This window comes from Drosophila persimilis, unplaced genomic scaffold, assembly GCF_003286085.1.
Source record: "Drosophila persimilis strain 14011-0111.01,24,50 unplaced genomic scaffold, DperRS2 tig00000002-arrow-pilon, whole genome shotgun sequence".
Taxonomy (NCBI): Eukaryota; Metazoa; Arthropoda; class Insecta; order Diptera; family Drosophilidae; genus Drosophila; species Drosophila persimilis.
The window spans coordinates 19,387,855-19,401,361 of NW_020825289.1; the positions used below are offsets into that span (position 1 = coordinate 19,387,855).

Consider the following 13,507-nt stretch of genomic DNA (forward strand, 5'->3'; position numbering starts at 1 on the left):
AAAAGTTTAATTAAAATCCAAATCAAAATCAAAATCGTAGTGCTAAATGCAAACGACAAAAATATTGTACGACTATGTGACGCATTTTCCCCACCGCAGTTACGACTCCTGTTTGGAGTCCCTTTGCCTATGGCGCTAATTACGTGACCAGCAGCTGGCGGAGAAGCCAATCAAGCCAAGTGCCGGCCAACACCATTGCCAACAATTTGGCAATTTGACAATTTGGCTTAAAGACGTTGCTCCGTGCTCTTGCGCCCCTTCCCGGAGTGGGATACACGGCGATATCGGTAACACTTAGCATCGAAAGCGTCAAGTGCCATGGAGTGGAGTGGAGTGTAGTGGAGGAGGCGAAACCAATTCCAAAACCAAAACCCGTTCAGCATACAAAAACGTCACGAAGCCCCAGAGTCAGAGAGTGAGAGGAGACCCAGGGCCGTATAAAAGTGAATTTGTGACAAAAATTCTGAACAGTTCAAGCGCACGCTCAGCAGCGTTCAGATCGCATCGAGAATACGAGTAAAAAACACCAAAAGCAAGGTGCTAAGCGGCTACTGATAACAAAAAGCAATATAGACATCCATCATCATCGGAATCTAGATCGGCATCGCATCGGAATTTGTGTAATCTGGACTTGACACTTCGCGAGTGCCTTAAACAAATTGAAAATTTGAACCCAATTTGGAATAAAGTGCGAAAGTGATCCAGAACCAGAAGCAGAACCTGACACCAAACACCAAACACCAGAATCATTACACCTGAAAACCATTAAACGGAACGGAACCTCAACGCCCCAATCAAAAAGATGTTTGCATACATTTGGCAAGTGAGTATTGTAGCGGTTTGGGGATCGTTATAAAGATCGGAAATTTATGAAACAAAAGAAAACAACAAAGAAGAAACGTGTTTAAGCGATTAACATTTTCAAAAAAATTCAATCAACAAATTAAGGCTGCCAAATATTTATTTGTATATAAATATATATATGGATATATGGATATATGTATATACATACATATGTATATGGAATTCTACTCGTATAAGATAAGCCTCGCACAGCTAACGTACTTTGATTATTTTTGGCGCCGGACAAGGCCAAAAGCATTATTAAATCAAGTTATTCTATTCCTTATGCTGTCTTGATGGCTTTCAATCTTGTGATGTGATCTGATCTGATCTGATCTGAACTGATCCGATCTGATCTTCATGAGGAAGTGCGCTATAAAAGAGCACTTAATGGGTGCTCTTTTTTCTGCTGCTTTTCGACTGGCACTGCACTTGTCAGTGGATTCGTGTTGGCAATCCTGTTGCCTTGATTCGGTTTTACAAATTGTTAACCCTGAACCAAAAAAACCACAAAACCTCAACCGGTTACAGCCCAGAAATCCATATTATCAGTCTTCTCCTTTGCTGCGTTTTGCTTGATTAAAATTAATTTGTTTTGGGTCTGTGGTCTGCAGTTTTACATAATCCAATCTCCTTCAATCTGCAACCAAGCAAAATTACCAACAATGAATCATAGAAAATTCCTCGAAGGCAAAGGCGATCCATCACTTCAGAAGTGCAGACATTATACCAGCCTGGATCCGGTTATGGGATGGGACTACAGCAATTGCATTGGAATTTAATTGTGGTCTCCCGTAGTATTCCCATCGGAACATGCTCGATGACGCCTACCAAATTCGAGACGTGCTCATGAATATCTTAGGTGCGACCATAAATTAAATTTGATTGCGGTTATATCATTGATACATTGATACTCCAGCTGTTGGATTAATTTAAATTAATTATTGTATGCTAATTCACAGCATAAGCTCGCAGATCAGAGCCCCGTCTGGGCTGTCCGGGCGGGCAGGTTCTATTGTGCATGGCTGGCACCGCTTTGTTCTGTCTGGCCTCCAGCGGCTATTCACACCTCCCCATGTACTGAACTGAACTGACTTCTCCTTTTTTTTCTCACTCTTTCCTCTTCCGCAGACTTCAGCTGTGATCCTGCTCTTGGCGATGGATCTGAGTTTGACGGCCGCCCGGCCGCAGCTGCAAGAGGTCCCGCACGCGCTTCTGGACATTGAGACACCCAATCAGTTCAGCTACAGTCCCTCGCCGCTCCAGCAGCCGGACAGCCTGAGGTCCAAGCCGTACTTTGACTTCCTGAGCACACTTTATGCCCACGATACGGCCAAGTCGAATCTGTTCCGCCCGTATTCGGGACGCCCGCGTCGCGATGCACTCAGCCCCATCGCCAGCAAGAGCCAGAGCCACAGGCAGGAGCGTAAACGTCGCGCAATCGTTTTCCGACCGCTGTTTGTCTACAAGCAGCAGGAGATCCGGAAACAGGAAATCAAGGACAGGCAGGCAGAGAGACGCATTGACCAGCAGGCAAACTTCCGCCTGTAGTCGGCAGCCATAAGGCAAGCAACCAAGGATGCCATGTCCATTGGTCTTCTACAGGGTCCTCTAGCACTTAGCCTCTATTGTGTCCTTAGCGTTAAGCATAGCCCGCACAAAGCACCGCAGCACGACGAGCGGAGGAGAAATCATTTATAAATACATATAGTAAACGCCACTCGCACCATCTCCACCTCCAGCACCCACCCATCCGCTTAGAATAAGTCCAGATTATTTGTTATACATTTTGTTACTGCAATGTTTGATTAAAGATAACACAATCGATTTTGATACGAAATGCGGGTACGTCCACGCGTCTGTCTGTTCTATTCGCCCCACACAATGCTCTCGATCCAGTCCGTGAACAGGTGCACCTTGGTGTAGACGCTGGGCAGGCCCTTCTCGCCGCATACTAGGCCGTACGAGGTGATGCCTATGACCTGCTTGAGGCAGGCGAATGACGAGTGCTGCACAAAGACGGGGCCGCCGGAGTCGCCGTAGCAGGTGTCGGCATTGCTGGACCGGGAGCCTGCACACAGCTGAGTGCGTATGTCGATGTGGTGCTCCAGTCGCCGGCTGCACTCCTCTTCGCTGAAACGCTCCAGACTCACCTTGAGCAGGTGCGAGGAGGATCGTCCACCCTCCTTGACGGCTCCCCAGCCGGTGGCCATTAGCTGAAGATGCTCGTTGCCACTGAAGGGCGGCAGGCAGGCAGGCGCCACATACTCGTCAAGGACTGCCGCCCTGTCCAGTTCCACGAGTGCAATGTCGTTCTTGCGGCTGCCGTTATCGTCCTCATCGTAGGAAGGATGCACTACATAATTGACCACCCGGAAGTCCTGAGGCCGGGCATCGTCGGTATCGTTCTTGTGGTCAAGTTCTCCCAGCCGCACAACATATTTCGGAGAATCGAAATTGGGATCCAGGCGCTCCTCCTTCTTCCTGCAAAGGAAGCGATAAACATATCTACAGGAGAACAGATCGCTGGTACAGCACTCACTCGTTTGTCTCCAGGCAATGGGCGGCGGTGAGAATGAACTTGGGATGGATCAAAGACCCTCCGCAGTCCCAGTCGATGGTCGTACTTCCCCTCTGGCGTTGCCCGAGCAGGGCCATGAAGGGGAACTCTCGGCCAGCGGCCTTCGTTCCGCCTACAATCAATGGAGTGGTGCGGCAGGAGGCCCTTATCTCATTGAAGCGACGACATTCTGCGGCCAAACATTTTTGAATGCGCTTTTAAAAGGTTTGTAGGAAAAGATTATCCCATCCATGCTCACCCCTTTCGAATCTTCTGCTGCTTTCGACCGGATTCACGGTCTGTTTCTGGATCTGAACATCCAGGGCCAGGGGACAGCAAACGATGTAGTTGAACTCATCGCAGTACTTGAGGGCGGGCCCAATGGCGGCCAGGTTGTCGAAGACTGTCGGGCAGTCAGCCGCGGTCAAATCTCTGCACTCTCCGGTTCCATTATCGCAGAATTCGGCCCAAACATTTGGGGCCATTGGGATTGCCTTTGCCCAGAGTAGTAGCATAGCCAGCGGCAGAACCTGCATCTTCGTTGGCCACGTTTCAAAAACTGATCAGATACGATCAATATGTACGCGAGAAAGAACCAACACAGGCTGAGAGTTTGCAAAGCGATAAGGCATCGGGCTCCCAGCTTCACTGACAAGCTGCTGTTCTCGATTCCAACACATGGGCTAGAACGATTACAGGAACTACAAGTTGTAGGTAGCGCGTGAAATATAAAGATTATTAGTTAGGATTAAAGTAGAACACCACACACCCGTTGTGGGATCAGGTGGATGCATTAGGATTTGAGTAGACTTCCATTTCCCCCGCGTTTATAATTCGGCGATTAGGCAAATGATGCGCGCAATCCAGAGACACGAAACGCCCAAGGGCAGACAAAAATTTATCACATTTATTAGGTATTATTATGAGAATATTATTATGAGAATCTTCCAGGATCCATCGCTGTATAGTTTCATCCGTTCTGATGCAATGGATAAAATGGTATGTCGTATTCCATTAATTGATAGGCCTTTAAGACGCAATCTAAATGTTCCAAGACCGTTGTTTTCAATTTTTGGTATGTGTGACACTCTATGTCCTGAATCCATGGTCTTGTCCTATCGTGAATCCGTCTGTAACTGAATGCCTTATCGTAAGTATGGCGGCGAGAATATCTCCACTTCGTCCTTTGATTCCATCGGAAAGAAGAGTAATTATAAAACAAGGTCGACTTAGTTTTGCACACGCTTTGAAGCTTCTGATCGTCGGGATAGTAGTTTACGGTTGGCGACGACGCCAAGTGGATTCGGGGAATCCGGCTCAGCTGCTTAGCAGCGAGGCGAGTGTCATGCCACACATTGGCGTAGGTGACATACCAGGGGTTATCTACTCGCCTGGCCAGGTGGGCTATTCCGCGAGCTAGTGGCAAGGTTAGCTCCTTGGGCCAAGAGGAGCGATCTCCTATAGCTTGCCGCTTTTCTGCGCTGCCCTCTCGCCTACCGCTGTCCTGGTTGTTTTTTCCTCTAGTAGTGACCACCGTGGAAATTTCGCTGCGCATGCCCAGGCGCGTAGGCTCCGGTTCACGAATCGTCGCATTCTTGCTTATCCTTGGTCTCTCAAAGTCAACATGGGACGGCTGAGGCTGGAGCGACTCGTTTGTGCCACGAGGACGCTCCTTGGTAAGATCTTCTGTAACTCGCCGCTTTCCGTCGCCGCCTCCTCGCTTATAACTGAACTGGAACAATTTACGTGTACGGTACAGACCCGTTCGCTGTCGAAATTCTCGTGACTGCCCGTGCGAATCCGTCATATTACCGGCTATCGGGGTGGGCTGCCTGGTCGACTCGTCGATGTCTCCTGGTAGCTGGACACGGTAGACCGACGCTGCTAGTAGCCCATGCGGATGGATCATCTGGGAAATGGTAACAGTACGATACAGTAATAGTACGGTACGGTAATAGCACTTACGGAGTATAAAATGCAGCAAATGCAGAGAACTGGGAACGGCCATCTTATCATGTTGCTCGATAATTAAATTTAAATACGAAGAATTTATCCAAATTCAAAATTTCCCAATTTCATGTAAACTACTGTTTCGAGTTGAAGGGCATGAAATATAATGTAATACGATATTTTCCAAACAGTCAAAAACCAGTTCAGTTTATCCGAAATAACTCGGCTTTCTGTGATCATGTTATTTTCAAAATAAAGATATGCAACCGCCGAATTCGTTCCACTTATCGCACAAAAGTACCGATATTTTGTGCAACTAATGAAAAGTGCCAATATGTGATTCAGGGTGATCATTTATCATATTTTTAATACTTTTCGGTATGTTGAACCGACGCAATATTTACGGTATATCGGTATATAATGGAATATTTTGTCAATTTTAACGTTATACAGAAATCCAATAAAAGCAAGTGTTAAAATTAAGCCAATAAAGTAGAAAATAAATTCATCAATCGTATAAAATTATTATGGCATGGCTAAATGTTCTATATAGCTAGTAATATTCGTCGGAATATCAAAAACAAGGAATATGTAAAATAGAACTTGAATTCGTCAGTATATTTACGGTATATTTTGAAAATGAGGCGGTATGTTTCGGTATATTTCTGAGGGTCGGACGGTATATTTTATCATTTGTTTATGTTTACTTTTCATTTTCAAAGTTATATTTTATCGACAATACTTAAAGGACTATGGAAACTGGAGATCAGCTCATAGCTGATTTGTTTACTACACGGGAAAAGGAGCTTACGGCTGAAGAAACGAAAAAGCTAGAGGAGCAAAACAAACGTCTTGTGCCTGAATTCAAAGCCAATAAACTTGAAGTGGACGCCCAACGACACTGGGACATATTCTACAAACGAAATGAAACCCGCTTTTTCAAGGATCGTCACTGGACGACACGCGAGTTCCAGGAGCTACTTGACCAGAGTGACCTCCGAGAAGCACACCAGAGGCGCACACTTTTAGAGGTTGGATGCGGGGTGGGTAATCTGGTGTTTCCACTGCTAGAAGAACAGTCCAGGGCGGAGGGCAATGAAGATTCTGTGCCCTGTGGAAGATTCTACTTTTATGCCTGCGACTTCTCGCCTCGAGCTGTTGATTTTGTTCGAGCCAATCCTCTGTACGATCCCAGCAACATTACGGCCTTTCAGTGCGACATTACCACGCAACAGGTGCATGAACAGATCCCTGCTGGCAGCCTGGATGTGTGCACCATGATCTTTGTGCTGTCTGCAATTCATCCGCACAAGTTTAAAGATGTGGTTCAGAACCTGTGGCGACTTCTGAAACCAGGTGGATTAGTTCTGTTCAGGGACTACGGGCTGTACGACATGGCCCAGCTGCGCTTCAAGCCAGGAAACAAAATCGCAGAGAATCTTTACGTGCGTCAGGATGGCACACGGAGCTACTACTTTGCCGAGCAAGAGGTGGCTCAGCTGTTCACGGAGAGCGGCTTTGATGTTCTAACCAATGCGTACGTGCATCGCCGAACTCTAAATGTCAAGGAGGGCGTCGACGTGCCGCGCATCTTTCTACAGGGAAAGTTCAGGAAAAAACATCTGTGACCCCCACTGTTACGTATATAGTTTTCGATTTTATTTTAAATCAATAACATGGTTCAAGTCAACGTTCAATAAATATTTGTATGCATGTACATATGTATATTGTATAGTATCTATTAGTTTACATATGCTATCGTATGTTAGGGACAAAGTAGAATGGATACTCGTTAAATTCAATTGAAGTTGTTTGTTCGCCGGGCCTGATCTCACTGGCTGCAAATGCAGTAGATATCGAATACCAGAAGTGTTTGCTTATCTAAATCAAATGAAATGCATTGAAATGTATACATTCTGCTCATCCTGCTGTGGATGAACTCCACTGCACTATCATTAAAGAAATAAGGGGATTTGGCGTTCAAAGATCTCATATCTACTGTATGGCATCTCCGAGTGGCCTTGCTCTGCTCCGATTGTATTTGTATAATTGTTGTGACGTATTTGCAACACTTAAGCTATTCAAATTACCCGACAAAAAACATACATATATGTACATGCTTCCATAAGTAGTAATGTAGATTTTACCAACAGTTAGGATTAGAATACATTATCATATAAGTATACGAACAACTGAAAAACCCCATCAATTTTTAACAAATTCAAGCGATCCCTAAGTATTGCGTTACATTCAGATTTACAGTTCATCCGCGTTCGGGTGTGGTGTCGTTCAGTTAATACCCAGCAGTAAAGAGCGAATATATATAATAATGATAATAAATATATATGTATACTTGATACTTGGATTTGGCTATTTGGCTGCGCGACACTATTCCACTAGGCCATGCTCGGCCAGCTTACCGCCATTGCTGTTGCTGTGTCCCAGAGGCGCCAGTTCGATGCTGGAATCGAAGCTTTTGGTGAGCACTTCGCTGCTGGTGACCGAGTTGGTGTTGCTGTTTATCGAGGGCAGCGCTACACTGCCTGCCACGACCCCGAGGCCATCGTTGAGGTCGCTGTCAATACTGAAGCTGTTGCTGCCGTTCTCATTAATCAGCGAGAGCGTCTGCATTGGCAGCATATCGGAGGGTGGTGGTGGCTGCTCCGCATTTGAATTCGAATTCAATTCCGATTGCAGCTGCAGCAGCGAGTTGCGCTGCGTGTGCTTGTCGAACTTTCGTTGCGGTGGTTTCGGCGGTTCCTTGTCTTTCTCCTTATCCTTTGATTTCTTGAAGCCAGCGATTAAGGCCTTGTGCGCTTGGGCCTTGATCCCTTCCATGCTCGGCCTCATTATAGAAGTACGAGTGCCCGAGCTCTCCTTGGTCGATGGCGACTCTTTGGCTCCCGGCTCTGCTTCCTCAATCACGCTGGCCAGCTGCTGTGGGTTTTGCTGCATGGTAAGGTCCTGCACCTGTATGGGTATGTCATCGGGCAGCTTTTTCGTGCGGAATGATGCGTTCGTGATCATGGATTTCGATACCGATGTTGTCACCGTATTGGTAGCGGGTGTCAGGGCTACGCTCAGTCCCATTGGCCCGTCGTTGGGCTGCCCTGACGGGTTAGCATGCAGCGAATTGCGCACGGCGCTGGTCACCAGAATGAGCTCCGTGTACATTTCATAGGTGGCACGGTTGTGTATATCGTCTAGCGTCTGTATGGCTATCGTACCATAGCCATTGAACATGGCAAAGTAAATGGCGTGCACCAATTCGATCAGGAAGGACGAGGAGAGTGGAATGCGCGGAGAAGATGGTTTTGGAAAAGTGGCCCCCGTTGCTGGATCAGATCTGCAATGCATTGGAATACATTAAATAGCCCATTGACAGGGATAGTTTGTGCTCACCCATAGCTCATACGATGGCCGTGACCGGATTTGGTTGTGAATCCCTGGTTGACCAACTGGGAAGTCACACGGCATAGATGCAGCAACGAAGACTTTTGCGTCTGGCTGACGTGCTGGTTGTAGCAAAAAAGCAATGTCGTCAGGATCCGCATGCGGTTCTGGGCATTTACCGTCTCAACTCTCTGATGCGGCCCCCACTTGAGTTCGCGGTTGCAGTTCTCCTCCCAGCGTCGCAGATCGGTCAATGGAAGATTCTTCATTTCGTGGTATACAGACGTCTGGGCTAGGATGGGCATGCGGAAGACGACCACTTTCTGACCGCCATCGTCGGTGGACACCTCACCGTTATAAATGCAAATCAGCAGCGTCTCCACTCCACGAGACGCCTTCTTATCGCCCGCCGAAACGGCATGCAGGTACGTGTAGATTAAGACAGGAATGAATTGCAACGGAAACTTGTGTAGCGTCACCTCGGGCGACCTATAGAAGCACAATAGTTGCTGGCAAATGTCGTGAACCAGGTCCTCGTTGCGCTGCCTCTCATTGAATATGGTGAAAATGGCCTCGGCGATTTCCGGGTCTGTCTCATGTTCCACAACAAACGCCTCGGACTCGGCTGGCTGTCCTCGAGTCCGCTGATAGTCCGCCAGCCAGTCTCTCACCAATTCGGCCATTGCCAGCAGCGACCTGAAATTGTCGCAGTCACATACATATCATATCACCACCAATGACACCTGGAGATTCCGAGTGTGAACCTTGGTCTCACCTTGACCTCAACGAAACACGTAATGGGGGCAAGGCAATTGAATCTGTCAATTTGGATTATAAAACACCTATCGCCGCGAATTATATTATGTATTAACAATGCTTAATTAATTTATCGCCCGTCCCCGCTGCACAAGACCATCAGAAATATACCGAAACTACGTCACATATTTCAAAATATACCGTAAATATACTGACGAATTATTTGTATGCAAGTTTCATCATATTGCTCGTTTTGGATATTCCGTGGAATATATCTAGCTAGCTAAGACCTGAGGGTCTGAATTCATAATTTAATACGATTATTACATCAATTTCCTACAAGACTGGTTAACTTTAAGTTTTCATCTTTATTGAATTGTTAATAACATAAGGTTTGGGCAAAACAGTTCAACAAAAATGTCCACTAAATTAATTTCGCTACATAGCAACTACACGCTAACTTCGCAATCACTACATAAACTTCACATATTAACTACATTTGTATGTAATTGCCAAAGGTGAATTGCCATGGAAGCGCCAGTGTGAAAAACCTCGTTATCCACTTTTTGACATGCCTTTTTTCCGACCTTTTTAAACAAATTGAGATTTTTATGACAATTAATCAGGAATTCGATTCTGATCACGAATTTGTATTTGATTTGGCCTGGAAAACGGGTCTAAGTGGCATTTCTACACGGCTTCTACATTGGTGCATTCGACAAGAGGGTGAGTACATAACACGTCTTAGAATATACTGGAAAATACTAAAAAAAACTGGTGGCCAGAAAATAAGAAAATCCGATAAAGTATACGGTCGAAATACGGGTGCGCGCCAAGTAGAAATTGTTTGAAAGTGAATGAGCAAAAAGGATTTAAATGCAATTTATCACGGTTTGTGAGCGAAGTATGGAAGTTTCTATACCATTTCTTCTTAAATATACCTTGAAAATGAAATTGAAGTTTGGTGGTCAGCTGTGCGTGCTCGAAAAAATTCCTTTGGTTAGTGGGGCTACTGCGGTAAAATCAGTTATTTTGAATAGACAAATACATTTTATTCGCAAAAGTTCATCACTTCATCATCTTTCGGACGATATCTACTGGGAAGGGGAACACATATGACAGTGTTTTGTCATTGCATATTGTGTTGAGCGTTTGCAAATACCGCAATTGCAGAGCAATGGGATTTGTCTCCATTATATCGGCAGCTTCCTTTAGAGTTTTGACAGCGTCTCTTTCTCCCTGAGCAGCCGCTACCTTGGCCTTTGCCTCCCGTAACGCTTCCTGTTCGACAGCCAGAGCTCGACGCAGCTGGTCGGGCAGAAGAATCTCTTTACTTTACAAGAGACATTACAGTCAACAACAGAAGAATTACTTTGGCGAGCTACTTACACTTCCACCCGCTCGACACGCACTCCCCAGGGATCGGTACAGTCATCAAGGATAGCTTCAATTCTCTTGGACAGTGTCTCCTTGGACATTAGGAGGTCCAACAGCATGTGTGTGCCGGCCACATTTCGAAGCGAGGCCTTGGCCAGCAACTCAACGGCGCCTCTATGATCGAATACCTGCAGAACTGCATCAATCGGCTGCTTGATGCTGTAGTAGACCACAGCATCGACCTTGATCGTCACCATATCCTTGGTGAGAATTTCCTGGGGCGATACGTCAAAAGATGTGGTGCGCAGATCCACTTTAATGTACGCATCAATGCAAGGGAGTATGAAAACGAGTCCTGGACCACGGGGTCCGCCAGGCAGGAGGCGGCCCAAGCGCAAAATTACCGCTCTCTGGTATTCCTGCAGGATCACTAGGCACATGAATACCGAAATGGGGAAAGTTATCACCATCAAAATGACGGAGAGTAGATAAAAAATCCTCTCCAAGAGATTAGGGGGAATGTTTTCAGCTGTCAATGAAGAAGTGACTCAATTCAAGGAGGCGATTAGACCAGACCAAATAAAACTCACTTGTCGGCACATTGCGATCAGTCGCCATGGCACTAAGATAAGGTGCTCTCATGAATGGTCGCAGGACATTCAGATCTATCAGATTTGAAGGCTTAAGTGATGTCTCCTCGCCCGAAAGTCCATCTGTGGACTCCCCCGGATTGTTGTTCATTACAAAGAATTTCACAAAGTAAAAAGAAAACTAATGGATAAAAAATCTATGTATACGTTTACGACTCTCTCAATATTTACTTGAGAGGATTTCCAAAGGCAATAGACCATAAAATTGAGGTTGAATTTGTTATTTGGCTAGAGTACATTCATTTAGAGCATTCATTTAAGGTTCGCTAGCTGTGCTGACGTGCTACATCTTGAGCTGCCTCCACGCGACTGCGGGGACGCCAAAGGTCTAGCAGTCGGACCAAAAAATGGGACACTACGAAAAAGCCAAGAAACCACGAGCCATGCTGATACACCGCATTTACCAGTTCGCTAATGGTGAAAGCTCGCTCTTGAAGCACTCGATCGTAGACCCTAACAGTCCGAAGAGCAACATCCTCCCAGTTGTAGAGAGTCTCCACCAGCTCATTGCATCTGTATGGGCAGAGCACAGGCTCTATTTGGCTACTTTCATCCGCAGGTGTGGAGCAACCCGTTTGGGACCAGCTAACCGGATCAGGAGCTGAATGATTTTTTCTTCGTTGTCGTCGCATTCCCCGTCTATCAGTCTCAGAAGGAATGTGCCCATTAGAGGCTGGAGTTCTTATCATACTAGATATACTTTTTTGATGTCTATCTATGGCTACTAAAATGGCAGAGTGAATGGCATCAATATCCGGCTCTGCCAGCAGTATTAGGCTTTTCGGAAGAACCTCAGGAATGCCACCAACGCTGGTGGAGACCACCTGGAGACCGCAAGAGGCGGCCTCAACTATGGCCATACAATATGCCTCCGTTAGCGAGGTATTCACAAAGATATGGCCGCGTACGAGAACATCTCGTACTTTGACATGCTCCACAGCGCCCACGATTTCTACTCGATCTTGCATATTTGTCTTTTCGCGTATCTCCTCCAACAGATCTCTTTTTGGTCCATCACCCACGATAATAAAGTTAACATTATGCGTGTTCTTGAAGCGGGGTATAACACCGGCCAGAAGATCGATGCCCTTGCGGTAGACAAGGCGAGAAGCCACCACAATGTTGACTACGGAAGATATGTTGAATAAGTGTGTCTTGTATAATTAGATAGTTGTGTCCACTCACTTGTGTCGTTACTGGGTCGCTGGCTGGCATCTGGGGTAAATAAAGCGGTGTCTACAGCATTTGGTATCACGGAAACCCGATGCTTTGCCACACGCGCTCGCAGCACCGTGTTCTCTTTGCCAATGTGCGATACACAAATGGCATGGTTCACCATACTCAAATTGACTTCCAGAAGATTGTTGGTAAGGGCTGCTGATAAGTCAGCAAAGCCAAAAAGGCTGTGATCGGTAAATACCGTCTGTAATCGACAGAAGATTAGATTTTAATCAACAAAAGATTGCTAAACTGTACTACTTTTAGACCAAGCAGAGAGCCCACCATCAGAGCTTCATGGGCTAAGGCACTGAAGGCCGAGTGGCCGTGCACGATCTCCACACGTTCCCGCAGGAGGACGGCCCGCAACATTGGCACATTGCAGACGGCAGTTGGAAGGATGCACTGATTGTAGCACACTTTAATGGGGAGATAATAGACCTTGAGACCGTGCGTTACATAGCGGATGCCACTGCAATCTCCATAGGCATGGGTCAGCACAACGATCTGTGAATCGAATTGGAGATTAGTCAATCACAAACATGTAAGTTATCTGGCTTCCACTCACCTTGTGACCCAGACTAAGCAGCATTTGTGCAAGATTGTAAACATGCTCCTCGACCCCTCCAATGCTGGGATAGAAGAAGTCCGACACCATGCAGATGCGCATCTTTCACACTTGACGATTGCTAGCTCACATGCAGGGGACATCACATAAAACAAATAAAATCCAATCAATTAAAATGAGCACAACACCCCA

At 46.2% G+C, this 13,507-nt stretch overlaps 7 protein-coding genes across 8 annotated transcripts; 2 read left to right on the plus strand and 5 right to left on the minus strand.

Annotated features, from left to right (window-relative positions):
* The first annotated feature begins 482 nt into the window (after positions 1-482).
* LOC6593120 lies at positions 483-2,683 on the plus strand. The gene is made up of 2 exons (XM_002017583.2): positions 483-823; positions 1,975-2,683. Exons 1-2 carry the CDS (start codon positions 803-805, stop codon positions 2,392-2,394), a joined length of 441 nt encoding a protein of 146 aa, XP_002017619.1. The 5' UTR covers positions 483-802; the 3' UTR covers positions 2,395-2,683.
* A 16-nt stretch (positions 2,684-2,699) lies between these two features.
* LOC6593119 (serine protease snake) lies at positions 2,700-4,004 on the minus strand. The gene is made up of 3 exons (XM_002017582.2): positions 3,663-4,004; positions 3,386-3,593; positions 2,700-3,327 (listed from the first exon to the last, which is right to left on the minus strand). The coding sequence occupies exons 1-3, from the start codon at positions 3,937-3,939 to the stop codon at positions 2,712-2,714; spliced, it is 1,101 nt and encodes a 366-aa protein (XP_002017618.2). The 5' UTR covers positions 3,940-4,004; the 3' UTR covers positions 2,700-2,711.
* Positions 4,005-4,273: 269 nt separating this feature from the next.
* Positions 4,274-5,453, minus strand: LOC6593118. The gene is made up of 2 exons (XM_026985399.1): positions 5,369-5,453; positions 4,274-5,312 (listed from the first exon to the last, which is right to left on the minus strand). Exons 1-2 carry the CDS (start codon positions 5,417-5,419, stop codon positions 4,374-4,376), a joined length of 990 nt encoding a protein of 329 aa, XP_026841200.1. The 5' UTR covers positions 5,420-5,453; the 3' UTR covers positions 4,274-4,373.
* A 633-nt stretch (positions 5,454-6,086) lies between these two features.
* Positions 6,087-7,085, plus strand: LOC6593117 (methyltransferase-like protein 6). Its single transcript, XM_002017580.2, has one exon. The coding sequence runs from the start codon at positions 6,106-6,108 to the stop codon at positions 6,979-6,981; it is 876 nt and encodes a 291-aa protein (XP_002017616.1). The 5' UTR covers positions 6,087-6,105; the 3' UTR covers positions 6,982-7,085.
* Positions 6,991-9,597, minus strand: LOC6592818 (hyccin). Its single transcript, XM_026986073.1, has 3 exons — positions 9,522-9,597; positions 8,756-9,442; positions 6,991-8,699 (listed from the first exon to the last, which is right to left on the minus strand). The coding sequence occupies exons 2-3, from the start codon at positions 9,427-9,429 to the stop codon at positions 7,742-7,744; spliced, it is 1,632 nt and encodes a 543-aa protein (XP_026841874.1). The 5' UTR covers positions 9,430-9,442; positions 9,522-9,597; the 3' UTR covers positions 6,991-7,741.
* Positions 9,598-10,530: 933 nt separating this feature from the next.
* On the minus strand, positions 10,531-11,645 carry LOC6592817 (band 7 protein AGAP004871). Of its 2 annotated transcripts, none has more exons than XM_002017578.2 (3): positions 11,470-11,645; positions 10,892-11,408; positions 10,531-10,835 (listed from the first exon to the last, which is right to left on the minus strand). In XM_002017578.2, exons 1-3 carry the CDS (start codon positions 11,618-11,620, stop codon positions 10,571-10,573), a joined length of 933 nt encoding a protein of 310 aa, XP_002017614.1. In that variant the 5' UTR covers positions 11,621-11,645; the 3' UTR covers positions 10,531-10,570. The 2 variants fall into 2 exon arrangements, with proteins under 2 accessions (XP_002017614.1, XP_026841098.1); XM_026985297.1 differs by having other exon boundaries at positions 10,692-10,810.
* An 89-nt stretch (positions 11,646-11,734) lies between these two features.
* Positions 11,735-13,484, minus strand: LOC6592816 (phosphatidylinositol N-acetylglucosaminyltransferase subunit A). The gene is made up of 4 exons (XM_002017577.2): positions 13,316-13,484; positions 13,009-13,254; positions 12,715-12,952; positions 11,735-12,655 (listed from the first exon to the last, which is right to left on the minus strand). Exons 1-4 carry the CDS (start codon positions 13,415-13,417, stop codon positions 11,796-11,798), a joined length of 1,446 nt encoding a protein of 481 aa, XP_002017613.1. The 5' UTR covers positions 13,418-13,484; the 3' UTR covers positions 11,735-11,795.
* Between the last annotated feature and the right edge of the window lie 23 nt (positions 13,485-13,507).